This window comes from Hippocampus comes, unplaced genomic scaffold, assembly GCF_001891065.2.
Source record: "Hippocampus comes isolate QL1 unplaced genomic scaffold, H_comes_QL1_v1.1 scaffold126, whole genome shotgun sequence".
NCBI lineage: Eukaryota > Metazoa > Chordata > Actinopteri > Syngnathiformes > Syngnathidae > Hippocampus > Hippocampus comes.
Window position 1 is genome coordinate 662,624 of NW_017805409.1, and position 23,278 is coordinate 685,901.

The following is a 23,278-nucleotide window of genomic DNA, read 5'->3' on the forward strand; positions in this document are numbered from 1 at the left end:
CTTACACGACTGTGGCCAGTACGGAGCCGGGCCGATGTCCATTCGCCATCCCAGAGGAGATCGATCGAACAGATTGCCACGTACCGAACAAATGAAAATACTCGCAAGGAGCTGCTGTCTTATACTCACTTGGCCATGCGCCTTAAAGATATACGATAATGTTTATTTAAGTCTTATTGCCCCCCCCCCCCACTCCCATCCTTTTAAAATGCCTCCATTACTTTGGGAAGCACAACTGATCCTGACGGCCCTGCGCAGAATAAATTGACATGGCAACACAGTGAGGCCGAAAAACAATTTGACCAAAAAAAAAAAAAAAAAAAAACAATCTTAACATCCGTTTGTATTCACTGGAAACAGCGCAGCCAAGACTGAAGTGGCAAAATGAAGGGAACAGACGACTGGGGGAAAAGAAAAAAAAAAACAATTTCACGGAACCATTATTAGAATTTAGGTTGTAAATGTCTTTCAGTGCCTCTGACCGCTCACCGCTGGTTCTTGCTAAATTTGACGGCTGATGTAGTGTGACGGCATCACGGCGGTTCCGACGGTGACATTTTCAACAGCGCGAAAGGGGCAGGCGGAGACTTTAAGTCGTACTTTGAATGTGACGACACCGTTCAATGCGCTCTGGGTAAGTGGCATGATGAAAGCAGCTACCGCGCAAAATAGACTGCGGGGCCTTCCTTTGCAGCTGTTCACGTTAACGCCATGGGACGGTGGCATCCAAGGCGGTCACATGACTCAGCTCTCGGATTGGTTTTCACAACAACGATAGCAGCAGTCCCCCAACCATCGGGCCATTTGCTACTGGGCTGCACTGAGACGCTGAACAACAGTTAAGGTTTCATGAAAATCAAACGCACGCCTTGCTCAATGTCGTCATAATACGAGCAGGATCGAGTCGACTACAAAAACGGATTGAATTTACTCGATGATGCCATTTTATTCGCCACCGATGGCTGACGCTGCTTTGCGATCGAAGGTTCATTCAAATCATATCTGAGAAGGCTTCGGATATGTGTGCATTTTTTATTCTGTGAATGTGGATAGTATGATAAACGGTGACTTCTCAGCCATGTTGTTTGCTTGCTATGGTACGAAAGTCATGGCACGGACGGTAGGAATCAAAATGTTCGTTTCGAAAGGGTGAAATGTTGGTCAAATGAAAGAATTGTTGAAGAGTAGCGAGGGATCTAAGGATACTGCATCGATGTGAAAATGGCGGAAAAGTCCGAGGCATCCAACTTTTTCCCAAGCTGTGGGGTGGCCTTGCCCACCACGTATCTCCGCCTCCGGGTGACATCTCCCCATGCCCCAGGATAGGTCTTAGTGAAAATATTTTTTATTCGTTTCTATTACATCCATCCATTTTCCGATCCGCTTTATCATCACAAGGGTCGCAGGGGGGGTGTTGGAGCCTATCCCAGCTGTCTTCGGGCAGTAGGCGGGGACACCCTGAACCGGTTGCCAGCCAATCACAGGGCACACAGAGACGAACAACCATCCGCGCTCACACTCACACCTAGGGACAATTTTCGAGTGTTCAATCAGCCTGTCATGCATGTTTTGGGAATGTGGGAGGAAACCGGAGTACCCGGAGAAAACCCACATAGGCACGGGGAGAACATACAAACTCCACACAGGAAGGTCGGAGCCAGAATCGAACCCACGACCTCTGCGCCGTGAGGTCGACGCGTTAACCACTAGGCCGCTCTCTCAAAATATTGCTTTAAAAAAAAAAGTTGGGGACAACAGGAGGCTCAGTTTGCAATTCTCATGCTGCTTTTTTTTTTTTCCTCGCCTGTGCGTTTTTTTCCCCTCGAGGCCATGTGATCGAGGAGCCTTGGCCCGCCTCCTGCTGAGGCCGTTCGACCTCTCATCTTTGTTGACATACCTCTGATCCTGACGCCCCCCCCCCCTCCCAAAAAAAAAGTTTCTTTTTCTCATTTCTTGCTGGAGGTGGAGAGAGAAGTGGATGGATCCAAAATAATGTCGTGGCAAACAAAGTGGGTTGGCGAGGGGGAAAAAAAAAAATGGGGCAAAGTTGTAATGCCGAGCGGCCCTTCACGTGCCATTTAGATAGTCCCACCTCCTATCTCTCAGCTGTTGGGATGCGCCGGGGAGCTGCCACACACTCACACAGGAACTATTGTTCGTCCCTCTTGGCAAGGGCCCACGGCTCCACAATAATGCGGCTTCTGTGCCCGTTCTCCGCTGGCCCCGACAGTCGGACACCGGGCTCGATTTGAACGGCTCGGCCTTGCGTCCCTTGTGGTTCTCTGCAACTCACTCCCCTGTGCTTCCCTGTTGTCCGGACTTGCTCATGGATGAGAATTTAGTGGCCCGTGACACTTAAAGCAAAGTCCAAATGTGCTGTTTTGGCCATTTCTTCGCATGACAACAGCATTTTTTTTGGGGGGGGGGGATTTGCTGACTGGCACTGAAAGAGGAGTTCAGAGCAGTCAGATAGATTCTGCCATCGTGTTACAAATTCAATCCATTGATTCTTGTCAACTTGGTTGCGTTCTTGTAAAACAATTCTTTCGGCATTGTGAATAAAAATCTCACTTGCCTTACCTGATTAACCAAAGAATAAGCGAAAACAGTTTTTGTCCTCACTCGAGTAATGCTTAAGCTTGAGCCTATCGCGGCTGACTTTAGAGCGAGAGGCGGTGTACACCCTGGACTGGTCCTCAGCTAACTGCAGTTTTTCCAGACATCCCTCAATCCATTTTCTAGATTGGGTGTCCTCTTTAGGATTGCAGGTTAACTGAACAGCCATCCATATTTGGGCGAACAACGGGGCACACCTTGGACTACTTACCAGCCAATCTGCTGTTCGTACAACTTCCTCGTAAATACCGTCACCTAACGGGTTTGACATTTCACCATTACGATAAAATGAGACCAGTGCAAGGCACCTATGACTCGCCCGTCGGCCCACTTTTTGTTTTTTCTTTGTCTACTTGCCTCCGAGCGTCAGTGTCGTTGAGGCCCAAGTAGGTGATCTAACACTTCTTAGGGCACTTTCCAAAAAGTCTTTCCTCGCCACATGGCTGTAAAGAACGATACATTTGTTACAATCATTTAAGCGTTGTCACTGATACACACTGACGAGAATGCGAACACGTCCGACGTCAAACATTCTGGCAGCACAGAATGAAGCAACATAGTATCTGGTGAGTGACCTGGATTATTCTCTCGGGATGAGAGCTAGAATGAAGTGCGAAATGAAAAACCATCCAGGCCACTCCTATGGTGGTTAGTGTTTGGATTGTATGTCGCGTCCGAGGGCTGCCTCGCTCCGCTGTAGCTTTGTTTGGAACTAGATACGGAAATTTCCGGAACGGCAATTGTTCGGAGCGCTAACAGGTGAGTTTTGGGGATAGGCCTTGGTTTGTATTAGCATCGCAATTTGATGACAGGAGATATCCTCTTTTCGGTCAACAACTCTTAAAAACCTGACTTTGAATGATGCCAGAGTTTATTTGACTAGATTTGAATAAGCAAAACGAAAGACAGCGATCCAGTGTCATGCAATAAGGTTCATGACTGGTGAAAATGGAACATAATTGAAGGCAATCATAACTTATTTAGTCTTTATCTTGCCTTATTTTTTTGTACTCTTCATATGCTCGGGAAGGGACAACAAGGGGAGGCACTGCCTCACTTGCCTACCCTGAACGCACATCCCTGCCCCTAAACTTGGCAAAACAGTACAAACGGGACTTTTTGTCATGTTGTAACGCATCTAAATGATCTGATGCTACATTGTTGTGTTCAACTCCTGCTCTACTCGGTTTTGCAAATAAAGATGGCCCTGAAGCGGCATTTCTGCATGAAATAAGCACGAGATTCCCCATTACATTTTTTTTTCCCCCATCGGTTTGCAGCAGGGGTGCTGAGCAACTGTTGCTTTCAATTAAGATGCGCCTCTGATAATAACAGCAAGGATCCGACTTTGGATTGATGTGTCGAGTCCCCTCGAGCAGAAAACCTGCTGGGTTGACAAGACTCGATTTTTTTTTTTTTTTTTTTTTTTATGACTTCCAACGGGAACATTGGTTTTTGTTTGCGGTGATGAGTGAAATCATCAGTTGGACGTGGCCTTCGTTCCACCGTCACTTTAGGGAATCAATTCGGTGTGTGAGCTCAGAGCTAAATGCTGTCATTGCACCAGGACAGACGACCACTGCGGTGCACAGGGCAAAAAAGGGAGTCATGGTTTCAATCGGGCTGGGAACGAATCTTGTTTCAGTGAGTGACGTGACATTTTGTCGGTATTTTGCTCATGAGTACGCCCACAAACAATTCTGAAGAGGCCATGCCCAAAAGAACATCAGCAAGTGGGTCATTTTGCTTTGAAACGCCAGTTTCAGGGTCACTTGAACTGTTTTTCTTCATGGAAAAGTTCGCCCCTCAGCCAGTTTAATTTAGTGGCATGACATTTGTTTGGAATGTCTTTCCAAAACTCTGAAACAGTCATGCTTTAAAAACACACAGTAAGTCAACCATTTTGTTTAAAAAAAAAAAAAAAAAAAAAAGACATTTAGGGTCATTTGGGGCATGTCTAAAATCCAGCACGCAAAGCCAGTTTAATTTAGCTGCATGAAATTTGGTAGAAATAGCTCTCAGGATGAGACCCACCAAAATGTCTAAACAGCCATGCTTGTAAGCACACAGAGGGTCAACCATTTTGGTTTGAAAAGCCCATTTTAGCATCATTTTGGCCTTTTCTTTTTGGTCAAAACTTCAGCCCCTGATGCCAGTTTAATTTAATTGGATGTAATTTGCTCAACATGCTGCTCATGACTCGACCCACAGAAACGTCTCAAAGCGCTATGCCTGAAAACGTATACCTAGAAAGTCTACCAAAGTGCTTTGCAAAGGCCATTTCAGTTCTTTTTTGGGGGGTTTTTAAAATTCAACCGCAAAGCCAGTGTTAGTGAGCAACGTGGATTTCGTTCGGTGTGGCAACCCACAAAAAATTCTCAAGAAAAATTGCCCTCCTGATTTGAGGTGGCCACTTCACACCCCCCCCCCCCAAAAAAAAAATTATGCTTTTTATGCTTGAGATTTAGTTCAATTGCCACCAAAAAATAAATGGAATAGATGAGGACACTAAACTGGTAGGAAATCGAATTTTCGTCCTTTCATGTGGGCGGCGTCTGGCATCACAAGATGGATCACTTGCCCGTGAACACGAAACGAACAATATATGACAAAAATAAAATAACCCACTACGCACACTTGAATGGGGAAGAAATGGGGGAGAGGACACTAGCGGCTCTTACGTAACCGCTTTCATTTATAGACGCATGCCTACAGCTTGGTGTGTGTCTGTGTGCACGAAGCCTCTTGTTATATAAGACCGGCGAAAACATATGTGTGCACTCGCATTGATGCATCTTGCACTTTGACTTTTCTGAAGGTCTTGCGTCTTTGGTACACACGTGTGTGCGTGCGTGCGTGCGTGCGTGCTCTCCTTCTTGGCCCATCGCAGTGAACTGGAAGATGGCCAAGATGTGTGAATGTGAGATTCATTGCCTTAAAGGTCGGAGAGGGAAGCCATTCCGTGAGCCAAGCTAGGCGTTCCCGCGAAAAATGTCATTGTTTTTGACACGGCCACTTGCCACTAACACGCGTGTTCTTTTGAGGACACGGCGCGCGTTGCGACGCTGTGAGCTCGGAGCGAAAAACATTCAAATGCCAAACGGCGGCGTGGATTGTGGGTGAAACGTGGGGTTGGCAATTTGCATCGGTGCTTTTACATTGTGACGTTTATCTTGTTACTGGATCAATAACGTGTCGAGCTTAAATTGACGTTGGCTCAACCGCAGATGGGAAGAAGCGTTTATAAGTAAGCATGCCTTTATTTAAATGCAGTCAGAGTTCCATGTCGTGGACAAACGGCGCAAGGACGCCATTCTGCATGAATCCGACCGACACTTAACAGCATTTATTATTCAAGCGAAAGTAAGAACATCTTGGTGTTTGATCGGTAATACTTTAGCCGAGTATCTATATTTTTTGAAAAGGCCTGAACTCAACGAGTTACATTAGATGTGAATGTCTTTTTCATTCGTGTTCGCAAACCAAGGTAACATTTCCTATTGAAACAAATGGAAATGAAATTAATCCGTCCTTCCGTGGTCGTAGCAAAACTGTTCGTAAACAGAAAATAGTGTGTCAGCAGGGGTAATGTTTCTTTTTGAATAACTCTTCACAAACCAAAGCGTTCCTAAACAGTCGTTTGAAAAAGGAGGTTCCAATGTACAACTTTATATTATTTTACTTCTTAAAAAATATATTCTTCAAAAAAATGTTGAGGTTTTCGAGGAGGCTGCAACTGATGAATGGCATTTCAATCGATGCTTTGAAACACTAGATTTGACATTTGCGTGAATGATGAACCACCATAACCTTGGAAGCTGTAATTTGTATTTGCTTCATGCCATGACAGGTAAGTAGAGAGCTTCATGTTGCAGGCTGCATAAATAACGCATCCCCGGTGACACAGATGCAAACAGGGAGAGGAAGCCAAGTCAAATTCAATGCAGACAAGCTGCATCTAACAAGATGTGCCCCCCCCCCCCAGCTACCTGTGACTACTGAAAAAAAAATAACCTCCATACTCCGCGAGCAGTTCACCTAGAATCCCACGTCAATTCTTGCAATAACTTCTTAATCAGCTCTTATGAGCTAAATCCTCCAGAGCTGTCTGGGTTGGGTGGAGGCGGTGGGGGGTAGCGGGCTAACATCCAGTCTCTGGCAGTCCTCCACTCTGCAGGCAAGAGTGGAGGTGCTCATTTCACTGCAGTGTAATAAATGAAAACGAGCATCGTGCTTTAAGCCTCAGGGGTAAAGAGGGACTGGTGGAGTCCTAACAATAACTTCCTGTGTTAAAACTGCTGTCGTCAAACGGCTAACCAGTGGATAATGCGAGCAGAGTAACCTAGTGGGTAAGAGACCCTCCTGTGTGGCGTTTGCATGGACGCTCATGCATATGCCAGAATTAGCGCCGCTGTTTATCTTACTACTTTACTCCTCTCCAGGAGGCCCGATGGTGCTTTTGAACGTAAACGCAGAGCAATGGCGCTAAACTAAGCTATTGGAAAGATCCCAACATCCCGGCTTGGCTACTAACAATACGGAGAGGCTGAAGGGCTCTGCTGCGTGGGAAACACGAGGAGGAAGCTGCGTGTGGATTATGAGCATGCCGATTTTTTTTTTGTTTTAATTCCCTCTTTCCTACCCCCGAACTGTGCATCGTTGGATTGTGACTGACAAGCATATAGTGACTGAGATATCCTCATAGACCCGCTCAGGGGAGGCGACAATGACTGGAGGGGACACAGCAACTAAAGGCCTGACCGACCGGGTGAGATGATCCAGAATTGTGTGGGAGCACGCAAAATTTGGGACATTTTTTTTGCTGCCGTTCTCGTTAGTTTTTGTTTGTAAATGGAAAAAAAAAATGTCATATGACCATTCTGGGCTGATTGGGCCGGGTGAGATGATCCAGAATTGTGTCGGAGCACGCAAAATTTGGGACATTTTTTTGCTGCAGTTCTCGTTAGTTTTTGTTTGTAAATGAAAAAAAAAAATGTCATATGACCATTCTGGGCTGATTTTTCAAGTTCAAGTTCAAATCAATTTTATTGTCAAATGTGCTTTATGTGCAACATACAACACAGATAAATTTTTTTTTCCTCTAAACCACAGAAGAGAGAGGAGCCGCTGCGGGTGCCCGCGCCGCCATCAACAGAACAGTTGACATAAAACGACAAAATAATATAACACACACACAACGTCAATTCGCATCGACCGTGTTTTGACTCTAATAACCGAGTTGATGCCCATCTTACAAATCCCAGTCGCCTCTCATTATTTTGCATCTGTCCTTTTATTGTCTGCGACGGTAATTGCAGCCGCGGCAGCTGACGTCTCCCCTTCGCATCTGCGCGCGCGGCGAGGGAGTCGCGATAATGAAATTTCCCTCACAGGCCAAACAAGCACAGTGCGAGCATACATACATCTATTATTGAAAGCGAAGCGTTCATTATTCATAGCGACGGCTTTTTTTTTTTTTCTGTGCGCTCAGCAGATCAACTTCTTTGATTCTGTTTGTTCATCAGACACTCCGCTCATTGAGGTTAGACAGCCATGAATATTTTGTTGTGAGTGTGTGTGTGAGCGAGTGTGTGTCTGTCTTTGTATCGCCCGGATGAATTGAGCTTAATAAATGCCTACTCAACGGCAATCAATTTGTAAGAAAATACTCAGGAGGACTTTGTGTGTCTACTCTCTCGCAGTACAAAGTTCATCATTGATGCGACTTTGTATGGAGGCTATCACGCACTCGATCTTTGTGATTCGACCCAAAAGCCAATTTGCCAATTTGACTAAGCATCATGAATTTCATTATGCATGTCAGCCACCAGATGACACACAAAAAAGTCTTAAGAATCCATGTGGAAAAATACCTGGAAAAGTCACCCATTTTGGCTTGAAGTGTAAATTTAAATAAACATTCCACCTCATAACCCTGCGGTGTCAAACTCAATTTTTGTCGCGGGCCACTTTGGAATTACTTTTTTCCCTCGGCGGGCCGTTACGACAGTGAAACCGAATAAGTGTTTAATCATCTCTTCGCATTATTTGTTCACAACCAATTGATGGATTACTAGTTCTGGAATCACTCAAGTCAACTATTTGTTAGATTAGGTTTAAAGTTTCTTATTTTTCCCCAAGACAATGGTCTTTTTTTGGTGAAGTTTCTCTTCAACTGTTACCTGGCTGACAGTTTCGGCTGTCACTTTAGCCTTCATCGGAGCGGTCACTGTTTCCTTGAGACGTGTCTTAAAAACAGCTATTTGTTGTTTGGACCTTTATTGTTGAAGTGAGTGTAAAATCGCAACGTCATTTATTACACGTGATAATTTGACATTTCGGTACATAGCGGTCACTGTTTCCTTGTGACGTGTCTTAAAAACAGCTATTTGTTGTTTATACCTTTATTGTTGAAGTGAGTGTAAAAAGGGTAACGGAATTATTCCAAAATCGCAACGCCATTTATTACACGTGATAATTTGACATTTCGGTACAGATTTAAGCAAGGCTCATGCAAGTTGACGCGCATAATTTTCTTTCGCGGGCCACATAAAATCATGTGGCGGGCCGGATCTGGCCCCCGGGCCTTGACTTTGACACCTGGGCCACAACCACTGAAGGAAATGTTACATATGTTATTCTCTATTTGTCAGTTTGACCTGACAATATCTGCAGCGTTTCAGTAACGTTGACCATTTCATGCTAATGCTAACGCGCTTCACCCGCGATGTTCGATGCGTGGTGCCATCAACCACTGAAGGAAATGTTCCATATGTTATTCTCTATTTGTCAGTTTGCGCTGGTTTGCTTGGCCCGACCTGACAATATCTGCAGCGTTTCAGTAATGTTGACGATTTCATGCTAATGCTAACGCGCTTCACCCGCGATGTTCGATGCGTGGTGCCATTGCACTGCCGAAAGGGAGCAAGGCTGGCGCCGTATTTTAATTGGCCCGAAAGACACTTGACATGTTCTGCGGACATGGCCGAGTGGGGATGGAGAGCGCCCCTTCCGCCTTCTTTACGACCGTCGAAATAAAAAGCGCAGGAAAAAGCGCGTGATCTCCTTGTGCGACACAATGGCGCTCGCGTACGGAGGCTGTTGTCCAAATAGAACCCACTTGACCTGCTCCAGCGTGAGAGGTCTCACGGATGTATATTGTGAAGAAACGCTCCATTAGGATTCATTAAAGTCACTCGATTGACATATTGCCCCCGATGCCATGAGCTGCATCAGAGGAGACCCCACTAAACCTCCCAAGCCCTCCCGCCATCCTTTCATCCTTCAAGGAATGTCAGATATTCCTCCAAGTCCCTTTCCCCCCCCCACCCGTCTCTCGCTATAAGGTAGCTATGTCCGCTGGATCTGTTACCATGGCGAGGAGTCACAGAGCACTGCTATGGAGTTAGCAGGGAAGTAACCAAGTCCAGTATATTTCGTTCGTGTACAAAAGTCGATTTTTCTGGTCGCTCAAAGTTTTCGTTGTTTAATTTTTAACGCCTGCATTTGAAAACATATCGGTACTTTCTACTCCTAATTTTATCAAAATATACGGTTTCCAACCTCTGGGTTTTCGCGCACCTGCGATGGTGGCAACGAACTTCGCAACGGGCGTCAGTTGGGCAGTTGAAGTTCATGTCAAACTAAATTCACCAAATTTCAATAAGTGTCTCGGGAAATGCTGTTAGCTTTATGCTAATGCGCAACACAAAATGCCAAAGACGGGCTCAAGAAGTTAGCATCAGTGCTGCGGCATTTGTAAACCTTTTGACAACTTCCAAGTGTGTTTGAACACAAGCGCTAGCGACGCATACAGACAGCATATAACGATACTCGTAGGCGTATATTCTTTATCTGCTGCAAAAAATGATCAATATTTCAGCTCCGAAATGTGGTCTTCTTTGTTTTCATTGTCAATTTTTTTTTTAAGTGTTGATACTTCTACTTGAGTACAGAGCGTGAGTGCTTTTGCCACCTCAGACAAAGGCGACCCCGCTGTGCAAACGCCAAGGAATTGAATTAGCATCGCGTGAGTCAGAAGTACAACCGGCATGAAGAGAAACCACAGTCATCCGCACTCGCACGGGTGCAATCTAGACGTCGTTACTGCTGGTGTCATTTTCCCGAACCCGTCGTCATGGAGAAGCCATTGTGGCCGACACCAGAAATCTTTTGTTGGGGGGGGCGGGGGGTGCTTGCTCGGATTATCAGCAACGCCTTTGTGTGCTTTTCAGCCTGACGAATGGTGAATAGGACCGTGATTGCGTCTACTGATTGGCATGAAAGTGCCAATTACCAAAGACGACGCAATCGGGGAATGGGGAGTATACTTTGCATTGTTATTCCTTCAACGCTGGGTTGCGGGGAGGTCTGGTGAAGCGCACCGGCGTCTCACGGGACATGCTGACATCACACATTGTGACAGTTGCATGGGCTAAATGTGAACTTTTATCTTCTGATTGGCTTCTAATGATCTCATGAGGAAGATCAATCATTTCAGATAGCGGCGTGACCTTCCAGACATGTCCGCCTGGTCAACCATTGCTCAGCGTTTATGTTTAGTTTTTTTTTTGTTTTTTTTTTAAATCCAACATCTCTGACAAGTCTCCCTCTACCTTAATTCAAATCTTTCAACTCGAAGTACGAACTGGGACACGCGCGTGTGAGCGAGCCGTTTTCTCTTGGGGAAGCCATGAAAAATGACAGCACGATGCTCGTGGGAAAAGCCCTGTCATGTGTCATCATGTCACTGGCGTGGTGTGGAAATCCTCAGTGGAGGAACGCATAGAGGTTGTGCATGCAAATCTTTTTGTCCGTTTTTTGTTTTTTTTTGCTACACGCTGATTATTTGGAATAGAAAAAGCTCCTGAAAGCCAAGAAGTCTCAGATGGCAGTGAATGGAGATGTCGAAGATGAATGACGGCAAATGAAAACATATTCAAAGAGCGGTCTTATTTTATTATTATTTTTTTTTAAGGCGCCGAGGAGTTTTCGCAATCGGTTGACTGATTTTTTTTTTTTTTTTGCCCCGCGTCCCACTTTCCCTCCCAGGTGACGGCGGAAGGATGCCGCTGGTGAAGCGCACCATCGAGCCCAGGCACCTGTGCCACACGGCGCTGCCGAGGAACATCAAGAACGAGCTGGAATGTGTGACCAACATCTCCTTGGCCAGCGTCATCCGACAGCTCAGTAGCCTCAGTCAGTGCACCCAAGATCTCACACACACGCTTTAACCCCCTTCGCGCACCCTGTGACCTGAAGCTGTCCACTGTAGTAACTAACCGCTGTCCTCGAAAAGGTTAAGCTAGTCAACAATGTTTGAAACTACAGTGAAGCTCTCCATTTTTATTTTTTTTTAATTTATTTTTTTTTTGTGATTAATTGTTGTTGTTTTTTGGTATTTTTTTTTAAGGCAAATATGCAGAAGACCTGTTCGGGGAGCTGTTCAACGAGGCCCACTCCTTCTCCTTTCGGGTCAACTCTCTGCAGGAGCGCGTGGATCGCCTCTCCATCAGCGTCACGCAGCTGGACCCCAAAGAGGAAGAATGTGAGCACTGTTGTCTACATTTGAAGAGCAATAAATGGCTGCCGCAAAAACAGGTTTTAGGAGAGCTCGGGACTCGCACTTCACAATTTGCATTTTTAGTGTACTACAGGGAAGGAAAAAAAAACACCAATAAATGAAAAAAAACGTTTACTGCGTTCAGAAAAGTGTCAGACAAGGAAGAAAATCGCCAAAACGAGAAAGAAAAAAGAAAGTGGAGAAGAAGGGAGAAATTCCAGTCTGAGTTTGGAAGAAAATCGCCATAATGAGAAAGAAAAAAGAAAAAGTGGAGAAGAAGGGAGAAATTCCAGTCTGAGTTAAGTGACAGAGGTTGTGTGCGGAACAGGCTGGACTATCTTAAACCTGCTGAGGAAGCCGTTCCAACCTGGCCCAGATAAATTCTTTCACACTCGACTGCTTTTTTTTTTTTTTTCTGCTGCGGTGCCCAGGGCTGCACATCAATTCTTCTACTCCTTTTACACCACCCGCCACCCTCTTTCGGTCCATATGAAAGGAAAGAACCTCTAGTAGGGGACGCAAAGGCGTGTACGGTTAACCCCTGCTATATTTCGGTTCATTGTTCGCAGATTTTTCTTTGTTCGCACAGAGCGAAGAGAATACGGTATATGCCTGTGAGTATGGCTGTCCTCTGTTTGTTTGTATGCGTTGTTGCTCCGCGCGTGTTACAGTCGCAGTTGTTGGACGCCTTATAATTACCATTACATCCATGCTAATTTCCTTTAGCCCACGGGTGTCCAACTCAAGGCCCGGGGGCCCGATCTGGCCCGCCACATCATTTGATGTGGCCCGCGAAAGCACATCAAACATGTCAACTTCCATGATGCTTTTTAAAATGTCAACCAAAAATTGAAATTCCTATACATAACAAATAAGAGATATTTTCAGTATTTTCGTGTGGCCAAAACCCTCATGATCGTACCTTTTTTTTCCAAGTTCGTCTTCACTTCTTTATATGGTTTCAGTCATAACACCCCCCCTCCCCGTAACCCCCCCAAGTCGAACAGTAACTAAAATGTGGCCCGTGAAAAAAATGAGTTTGACACACCCGCTTTAGCCCGTCTATCGCGTTTCAAATGATACATTAGCGTTAAGCTGGTTTCAACTATGAAAAATACATGACTTTTCTTTATCGAACTGTGCAAGCCAGAGAAGGCACAAAGGAACACTTCAAAAAAGTGTTTTAATATATAGTGACAATCAATCTGCGTATCTACCTCTTGCCATTCATACACCAAAAAAAGTCTTCCAACTTACAAGCCATGGCTCCATAAAGCCACCGCTTAGCTACATTTTTTCCCCTCGGTGTCACTGTTCTGTACATTTGAAATACATTCACCATGTGCTGAAAAAGTACGTTTCAATAGGTAAGCGGCAGACAAGCGTGAACCTCCCGCTTGGCCGAGTTTTGTATCAAAGCTCTCGGTCGGATAAATGTCTTGACGCAGGCTGAGAGAGGCTTAACGTGAGCGCGGTTCTGTCGCAACGTGACATCTGTTGATTCTCTCCGAGAAAACGTGTCCCACAAAAGACTCGTTTCCTCAGCGATTGTCGAAACACATGCGAATGTATGTGAGCGGCGTAGCGTGGAGGCTTTCGCCGCTCTTTGCGATGGTGACGGGGTCTGTGGTGTTGCGGGAAGAGTGTAGTGGAGGAGAGTGGGGGCGGGGGGCCGTGGATCATAAATCAGGACTGCAGGGGGAAGATAGGAACGGTGGGGGTGGAGTAGGATGCAGAAGACTTAAAAAAAAAAAAAAAGAACTTTAAATAGCCAAACCGGCCCATCAGAACATAACAGAACAAAGTGATCAATAATCGTATTGATGCCCCAAATACCGGTAACAGATGGAACTGGCTCCATTTCCAGTTAACTGTGATGCAAATGCGCGGAATATCATCATTGTGACACATTTTGGAATTGCTATGACAAAAAAAATAAAATAAAAAATCAGCAGCCTGCGCCACCTGCTTCTCAACACACCGCTGAGTTTAAAAAAATGATTGGCATAGTCATTAAAAAAAAAAAAAAAATTATAATGCAACGGGTGACCAGACATCTGGATGGTCTCACGTGTCAGTCATGATGGCGGCACCAGAACAATTTGACAGAATTCGTGCGCAAGTTAATAAATGCTGTCATAAACGTTTCAAGCTGACTTAACTTCAGTATTGCCTCACAAGCGAGATGTTCGGCTGAAGGTCGGAGGGACGCGAGCAACTGGGATGTAGTGTACGGAGTGACGGAGCGAGCCGCGGGTGGCTTCGCGGTTAAGGTCGTACCTCCCTTTTAATCCCGAAAATGTGTGCGTTTATAATCGGATGGAAACTGGCACCCGGTCCACCTGGCCTTTATCCCGTTCAAGGGTGTCCATCGCTCACTTTGCTCTTCACCTCCTCTTTTTGTCATCATCGCCTTTCATCTGACTGATTGATCCCTGCCTTTGCCTTTGCTCCATCTTGCGCGGATGCTATTTGTGTGCTGTCAGGCTCTCTTACACTGTCGCTTTAGCCCACCAATGTAATAGCCTGTAAACACCCCCCACCCCACCCCACCCCACCACACGCTCATCCTCCACCCTTAATGGCACCATTATATCGCTACGGGCTAATATAGAAGGCCACAAAGCTAGCACAAATCTCTCAGGAGCAGTTTCTATGATTTTGTCGCTTAACCCCCCCCCCTTCCACAGTGTTTCTGGTATTGCGTATCTGTCATCACTTTTCCAAACGGGACTTTTTTTTTAAGCTCATTTTTCTCCCCCCGTGGTTCCAAATTTCTCCGTTTCCGTCTTCATATCTTCCCTCTCCGATCAGCTCCAAAAGGCTTTCCTGGCAGGCCGGCCCTATCAAAACGTCAAACAAGTACCTGGAAATTTGGTTGTGAGTGCTCAGCCTACAAGACACGAAATCCCCCGTGTGGATATTATAGCCTGCCAGGTTTTGCACAAAATCAGCCAGAAGATCTTGGAAACAGAGGGGATAAAAAGTTGTTTTGAAGTCCGAAGTAAAGGACGGCAGAAGGCGAAAGGAAAATAGGACAGTAATTTGCATTGGAGGAAGAGATGCACCGGCATACTGAGAGATTGCTTACTTGGTCGCCGCATCTAAATTCCAGAGAACGGCTGCTGCGGCGGAGGTGCTGGAAGGATGGAAAGAGTCCACTTGCAAATGAGTCGCAGTGTACCAGATGGAAGTTTCCTAACGAGAAGCGCATGTTTCACAGATGAGCAAAAAGTATCCCGTTTGGACATCCGCCAATACACAAGTGGATAATAAGACAATTACAAGGGAGCTACCAAGCTAGCGACCTAACTCAACTCATAAATTAGCTCACATGGATAAACGGTTTCAGTTTCCGTCCAAATTCAGATTACCAGTGTAGGAGTGGGTTCAACATGGTTCAGGACCATTTTCCTTTTTAGCATTTAGACCAGGGGTGTCAAACTCATTTCACATTGTGGGCCACATACGGCCTCGGTAGATGTCAAGTGGGCCGGACCATTAAAATGATACCATACTCTGCTATAAATAACTCAAATAATATGTCTTTCCTTTGTTTTGGTCGAAAGAAGCACAAGAACATGAGGAAAATGTTAAAATTTAATGAGCATATCTTTTAAAAAACATTTCATGAAGCACCTTAGATTTTAGACAAATGTGCAATTTACTTTTTATCATTCACATATATGCATTGCAACTGATGCCACTGATTGTACAAAGGCACAAAACTGTAACAAGTAATTGGTATTGAAAAATATTCTTAAAAATATTCATTGCATGTCTTTTATGCATTTTTTCACTTTCAAATCATCCTGTGGGCCTGATCGAACCTCCTTGTGGGCCGGTTTCGGCCCGCGGGCCGTACGTCTGACACCCCTGATTTAGATAGAAACTCCAATAAAAAAAAATGTCCATCTTTCGCGTTTGCCTTTTGAGGCTCCGGATCCATTTACTTTTTTATCAACAGAGTGGATGACCTCCTTTCGTGATAGCTTTGTGGTCTGTCACAGCACACTGCCCCCCCCCACCCCCAACTCTCCACTTCGCATCCGCCTCGAATCCCACGTGGATGTGCTGAGTCTGCCGAACTCATCACCTTTGCTGTTTTTAAATCACCCTACACACTCTATTTGGTGTGTAGGGTTGAACGCTTTCAACAATGCTTTTCAATTAGAGTTTTTTGGGGTCAGTACGCCACATTGCTTTTTCCGCCTTGCCGGGAGGGATCAGTCCATTTGTCACTTGAATAATTCAGGCGTCTAGATTTCACTCCAAAATTTGGCATCTCCACTCAACTCCACAGATTGGGAGTTAACGCGGCCACCCCGGGCAAAATCGATGGAACTGTCCTACAGCCTATAATATAGGCTGTAGGCTGTAGGCTGTATAACGAGGCCGCAGTGTGCATATAGGGCCTATATGCACACTGCGGCCTCGTCTCACTTAAATGAGCTTCCAAGTACTGAGCTGAATATCCTAAAGGGGGCATGATGACAAAGTGTGTAGGTCAGGGGTACTCAAATACAAATCCCAAACAGCCGCACATATTTTTTTTTTCCAATGAGTTAAGACCAAATACAGATTTGTAACTGAATCCAAACATAGGATAAAATAAGAGCAATCAAATAAGTACGCTTATAAACGCTACCAATAATGCCGTTAAATATGCAACACTGACACAGTGACCATATCACTTCCTGTAGTACACTCTTATTCCCAAAGATAAATCACAGGCAACCTACTTTGTAACTTATCGAGAGATATGTGTAACTTTGACTCATAAGAATCTCCCAAAGCGACTAATAACACATTCTGGTATGAGAAAGTAATGGCGAATGCCGACAAGGCACTTGTGGGTTGCTACTGACTTTTACTGCTGACCAGTAGGGCGATCGCTCATTATGCTGATGTTTGCCTTGGACATTTTCGAAGGATTGTCAAAAGCAAACGCAAATGTCCTTGGATCAGGTCTGGACAAAACGCCAGGCAAAAACCACTTCTGAGAGAGAACATGAACTAAAGAAGGCAAAAAAAAAAAGATGAGGACGCAGTTAAAAGTTAAATGACCATCATTTTTATTCTTTATTCATTGCTTTTTTACATTATGCACAACACTCACTTATTGTGCAATAATCTATTTGTAACATGTTTTTGTTGCATAGTTTGATGCATTTTTATGCTTTAAAAAAGATTTATGTCTGAATTTTTGGGGGGGCTTGGAACGAATTAGGGCATTTACATGCAAAACGCGTCTCGACTTACAAAATTTTCTCGTTAAGAAATTTCTTCCAGAACCAATTACTTTCGTAAGTAGAGGTACCACTGTATTATTCACACACACACACACACACACACACACACACACACACACACACACACACACACACACACACACACACACACACACACACAGCCAGATAAATTGCATAACCCCCCCACTGACGCCACTGCCCAGTCACACACCCCACAAGTGCTCTCGTCTTGGTGTTTCTCGGTAAGCAGATACCAAACAATAGCTTGCAATGTCTCTCCTTCAGTGTCACTCCAGGACATCACCATGAGGAAGGCGTTCAGGAGCTCCACCATCCAGGACCAACAGCTGTTTGACCGCGACTCGCTGCCCATACCGATGCAGGAGACCTACCAGATCTGCGAGCAGCCGCCACCTCTCAACATCCTCACGCCCTACAGGTTCGAATTTGTGCTCTTCCTGCTTTTTATTTGATGATGGAGATAGGACGATATATACAGTATCATGCAACCCCCGTCTGTTGCCCGAGTTCCACAGAACGAGTGAATTTTCAGTCCAGAGACCAAGTGAAGGCAATGTGTGGGTGTCTAACTGGCTGACATCCTCGTCTTTTTGTCAAACGTCTCGCCTGGTGCCAGCTGAGGTCTTAACTCGCCATCAGTCATGATTTGCAATCGACGACGCACCGCCGATGGTTGAACAGCGTGCCCAAAGGCGTTTTTTTCCGGGGTTTAAATGTCAGATGTCTGGCTTGCTGGAAGTTGGCTCCACTTAATTTGGGTCGCCGCAAGGAAGGCGGATGTACTCTCGCCGCTGCATTAGCTGATTAGAACTGCTCGCTGAGATTATACTTGACGTTCCTTTGTCATTTCTTCCCTCCTTGGCGCATCTTGCCGCCCTTCTCTTGCTGTTTGTTTTTTTTTTTTTCCCAGCCCTTCTCCTTTACACCTCACACCAAAAGGCTTACTGGGAATTCTCCCCAGGCTTCTTAGACAAAGACTGCATCCGTATTATCACCCACCCCCACACCCCCATCCACCGACAAACACTTAAGATTTGCAGAGCTACGCTCTCTTTGCCCTTGTATGATCCACTTGTGGAATTCTGTTTTGTTGCCTCTGCCGTTGAGGGTCTTCTTTTTCAACGTCTTCAATGCAGTCACAGAAGGTTGACTGGCCACATTGAGACCTGGAAGATGAGCCAGTTTGCAGCATCACACACACAGGGAAAAAAAAAAAAAAGCTCGAGAAAAGTCGGGATGTTTGAATGAAGAACAATATCAAAGCCTGAGAAGACCCCCCCCCCGCCCCCTGAAAAGAAGAATATATCAGAAAGGTGGAGTCCTCGCCTTTCTGTTCCGCCGACTGATGTGAAAGAACATTTCTTGGCAGTGCATGTCGCTCTGATCCTTTTTGATCTTCAAGCGACAACACTGATGTGACAAGTGCCACGGTGGAGGTTCCAGTTCGTTTTACATCTCCCTTGCCCAATGGTGGTCGGAGCTCCGCCAGGTGACGGCAAGGGGGACCAAAAAACTTTCAGGGGAGTGAGTAAAGAGGAGCAACTGATCAGTTGAAAAGGAATGAATGAGCTACTTGAAACAAATTTGCTCATGATTGTTGCCGAAATCGCGACAAAAAATGCCACCGCAAGGCTGGACATTTCGAATAGGGATCAGCACCAGAGGTTTGGAGGATGAACTAAAGAAAATATGAAATATGTTCCCAATGTTTCTGTTTCTCCATGATGCCCCCCCCCCTCCTGGCCCCCAAAACAAAATCCAGATCATGTTCCAACGAACCACTCGAATTGTCATACAGACTTGCTAACCACCTAGCCAACAAGCAGCACCAAACAACTAAGTTGCCAAACAGCTTCCGAAATTGAACAATCCTAACCCGGATCAGCAGCAGATAATCCAGACATTGTTCTGTTAGCCGTTTGGGAGCATTTTATAGCGATCTTTCAAGAGCCACTCAACGTTGCGTTTGATGCAAAAGAAGCACCAAACAAACCAAAAGAGAGAGCGGACTCATCTTTCACCCGCCCCCCAAAAAGTTTTTGTGGCTTCTGGGCGATCCGGTTTATTACCTAATAGCGCTTGTGTCAAGAGTTGATCTAAAACAGGCCCGTTTGTTGTCCTCGGAATGGCGAGCTGAGTCAATTCAGATTGTCACCATGGCGATCAGTCTTTTGGACACGCTATTACGGGTCATGAGCTCACGTTCGAAACCCTTAACCCCGAATCCTGAACTTTTGGCACGCCGTTAAAACTGTCATGCTATCCCGTTTGGTGTGCAGGGATGACGGCAAAGAGGGTCTCAAGTTCTACACCAATCCCTCTTACTTTTTCGACCTGTGGCGAGAGAAGATGCTGCAGGACACGGAAGACAAGCGGAAGGAGAGGCGTAAACAGAAGGTACGTCTTGTTCCACGTTCACAACGAGCGGTACAGTTTGGCAGCTTTGGGTTTTTGAGGCGTTTTCGATCCGTTGGATACACTTGTGGAGGTGGAGCTACACGACCGGCTTTTTAGGACAGTATTGCAGTCGTCCCCCCGTTTACTGTGTCTGATACGGTCTTGATCGGGGTCGGCAAACCACAATGTTGAAAGAGCCTTAATGGACCAAAAAAAAAAAAACCCCAAAAAACAATTATGTCTGGAGCCGCAAAATATTAAAAGCCTTATATAAATGCTGTATGTATCGATATTTGCCTCCGTGCTGCTAATAAAAATCTGTCGCAGGCTATGACGCAAATCTTTGGTGACGGAAATGTTGAAATTTAATATTTAATCGACACATTTTTAACAGCATTGGAAAACGTGAAGAATGTTTGTGTCATGTTTGTCCTCCTACAGAAACCATATATTTTTTTTAAAAATTCCCTCCCCCATGTTTTTCCTTATTCAAGAATTTTTGAAAAAGCTCCAGAGGAGCCAGTAGGGCGGCGCTAAAGAGCCGCACGCGGCTCCAGAGCCGCAGGTTTCCGACCCCCGTCCTACACAAACCAAATAAAAACAAAACTGCTGGGGAAAAAATAGATTGAGGACAGGAGGTGGAGTCAAATCCTCAGAGGTGTTAGCACTTGGGAGGACCGAAAGAATCACCTCATGGACAGAACAACATGACGCCACGGGTGTTTATCTGGGTTTTATGATTCTTCACTGTACCGTTTGGGGGAAAGAACAAGAACTAGAGGGAGAATGACATCCTTGTTTCCGTCCGTATCGCTGATTTGAAATGCCGCGGTCTGCATTCACAGACCGGACTCGTTCATGAAGTAGCTGTCACTTACGGAACCTGTCAATCAGTCGATACTATTAGCGATCAGAAGGGGCAGCTATCTTTTGCCGTTTTCGACTTCAAAACGCATGTAGCCCGAATGCAACGTTCAGGGCACTCACGCAAAGTGGGAAGGACGAGGTCTTCCTCCCTGACAATCAGTCAACCTCGCAGACAATCAGAGCTCATGAGAATTGGCGTCAATGAGGATTAAGTGCGGCGGTGCTGCGAGCGAGGAGGCTCCTCCGGAATGCAAGACGACGTTTGCAAGGGAGACGAGCTTGGCTGCAATGAGAGAGACAACGTATAATTATGCGTCACAGTACATAAGACTTTATTTGCGTCGGAGGAGTGAGGTTGTTGTGCTTGTTTACAGCCGAGGCCTCCTGCGGAGATTTCCTTCTTATTAATTACACCTCTGCAGACGGACCCCGCAGAGAGACTCTTGGGGGCGCGGGGATTTGAGGAATTACACGCCGCATATTCCAGTCAAGCCTAAAGATGATAAAAGCGATTATTTTGCACGCCGCCCATAAAAAAAAATCCATTCTGCATGCGCACATGGTGAAAATGTGGTTTTAAGCAGATGGGTTGGAATACATGATGATGTCATCTCGCCAGTCGATTAACAGTGAGAGCCTCTGTTTCGCTTTGATATGTTGTCATGGTTCGAATCGTGGTGAATGCACATGCAGACTCACTTGGTTATTTCTACACAAGTAACCCAAATTGGGTGAAATAGCAACATAACGGTTGCCTTATTGCCGCTTGGTAAAAATGTAGCCTGAACAGTGATGGGGGAGCGAGCTGTTGCCACAAATGGGCGAAATGAGTAATTGACGCCCTTCCTAAAAACGTTTTGAATTTGCCAAATGATGCCACAAGATGGCGACAAAGGCACTACTTTTGTCCAAATGAAGCCCTGAAACTCACTTCGACATAGCTCAGCAAAGCCAATAGGGCAGTTTAGGGAGCTTTTCAGCAAAGAGCGGAGAGGTTCATATTTTAAAAAATATAATAAAAAAATTGAATTTGCAAATGTCGAACACACGGGTGTCAAACTCAAGGCCCGCGGGCCTGATCTGGACCACCGCATCATTTTATGAGGCCCCCTAAAAGAAAATCATGTGTGTCAACTTGCATGGTCCTTACTTAAAATAAATGACCGAAAATGTCAAATTATCATGTGTAATAAATTACATTGAGATTTTTGCAATTATTTTGTTACCCTTACAAGTAATAATGCGATGAAAAACCCTTTTGTGGTTTCACTGTCATAACGGCCCTCCGAGGGAAGACGTAACTCAAAAGTGGCCCGCGACAAAAATGAGTTTGACGCCACTGGTCGAACGTCAATTATGCATTTTTATATATTTACAATTCAAAACTAACTAGAAGTCCACCAGCGTGCACAAACAGATTGCGATTATTTGACGCACATAAAATGAGAGTCGATTTATATTTTGAGTGGGGGCAAAATCCTCAGGGCGATAAAATGATAACTGTTGGTCCGTTCCCACACCGCAGTGCGCGCATCCATTGATAAATGTGGATCAGAAGCGGCGCATGTCAAAGAGAAACCCGAGAAAGCTGCAGCGTCCTAATCTCATTAGCCACCGTGAATGAGCTTGGAGGATATTTGCCGAGTCACTCAAAGGAACCGCTGGAAATAAGAGTTGTCAAAATATCCCAATTACGATTGGGATATTTTTACTCGGCCGTCATCATTGCTGCTTTTTGTCCAAAAAAGTGTCTTCTTTCTTTCATCTTTGCTTGTCCACTTTTGTCCTCTGTCCTCCCATCCAATGCCGTCTAAATGTGCGCAGCTGGATATGCCTTATCTTGTGTATCCCGAGGGCCTTATAAGCGTCCTCACCGAAACCCCCCCTCCTCCTCCTCCTCCTCCTCCTCTACCCTTCCTCAACCCCCGCGAGGTAAGCTCTCTGCCCCTGACCGCCCCCCTAACCCCTCTTGTCAGGGCATCTGCTATTCCAAGTGGTGAAAAGCCTGCAACCCACTAAACTCGCACCCTCATTCCTTTGGGAGCGCCGCCGCCCGTTACTAGCCCTAATTCAACTTTATGTCCTATCGTTACATATGGACAGTATATACACATCATATATAGTTGCACGTGTAAATATCTAGGAAGGAGATGTGCTCTGAATACAAATCAACATTTTAACGGCAGATGTTGTTTTGGAGGAGGAGCTGTCTTGCTCTTTGGATGACACTAACTTTGTGTTTTTGAATACCAGTCTGAATCGGAATAATAACCATTCATTCATTCATTTTCCGATGCGCTTATCCTCACATGGGTCGCAGGGGGTGCTGGAGCCTATCCCAGTTGTTGTCGGGCAGTAGGCGGGGGACACCCTGAACCGGTTGTCAGCCAACCGCAGGGCACACAGAGACCAACAACCATCCGCACTCACACTCGCACCGATGGACAATTTAAAGTGTTCAATCAGCCTGCCATGCATGTTTTGGGAATGTGGGAGGAAACCGGAGTACCCGGAGAAAACCCGCGCAGGCACAGGGAGAACATGCAAACTCCACACAGGGAGG

At 45.5% G+C, this 23,278-nt stretch overlaps 1 protein-coding gene across 1 annotated transcript in view; it reads left to right on the forward strand.

Moving 5' to 3' along the window:
* Positions 1 to 23,278, forward strand: part of wasf1 (WASP family member 1) — a 32,109-nt gene that overhangs the window by 2,078 nt on the left and 6,753 nt on the right. Inside the window, 4 exon segments of the mRNA XM_019873804.1 lie at positions 11,668 to 11,814; positions 12,029 to 12,163; positions 17,716 to 17,869; positions 19,731 to 19,848. Of these exon segments, the coding sequence (XP_019729363.1) occupies positions 11,682 to 11,814; positions 12,029 to 12,163; positions 17,716 to 17,869; positions 19,731 to 19,848 (540 nt within the window). The 5' untranslated portion in view covers positions 11,668 to 11,681.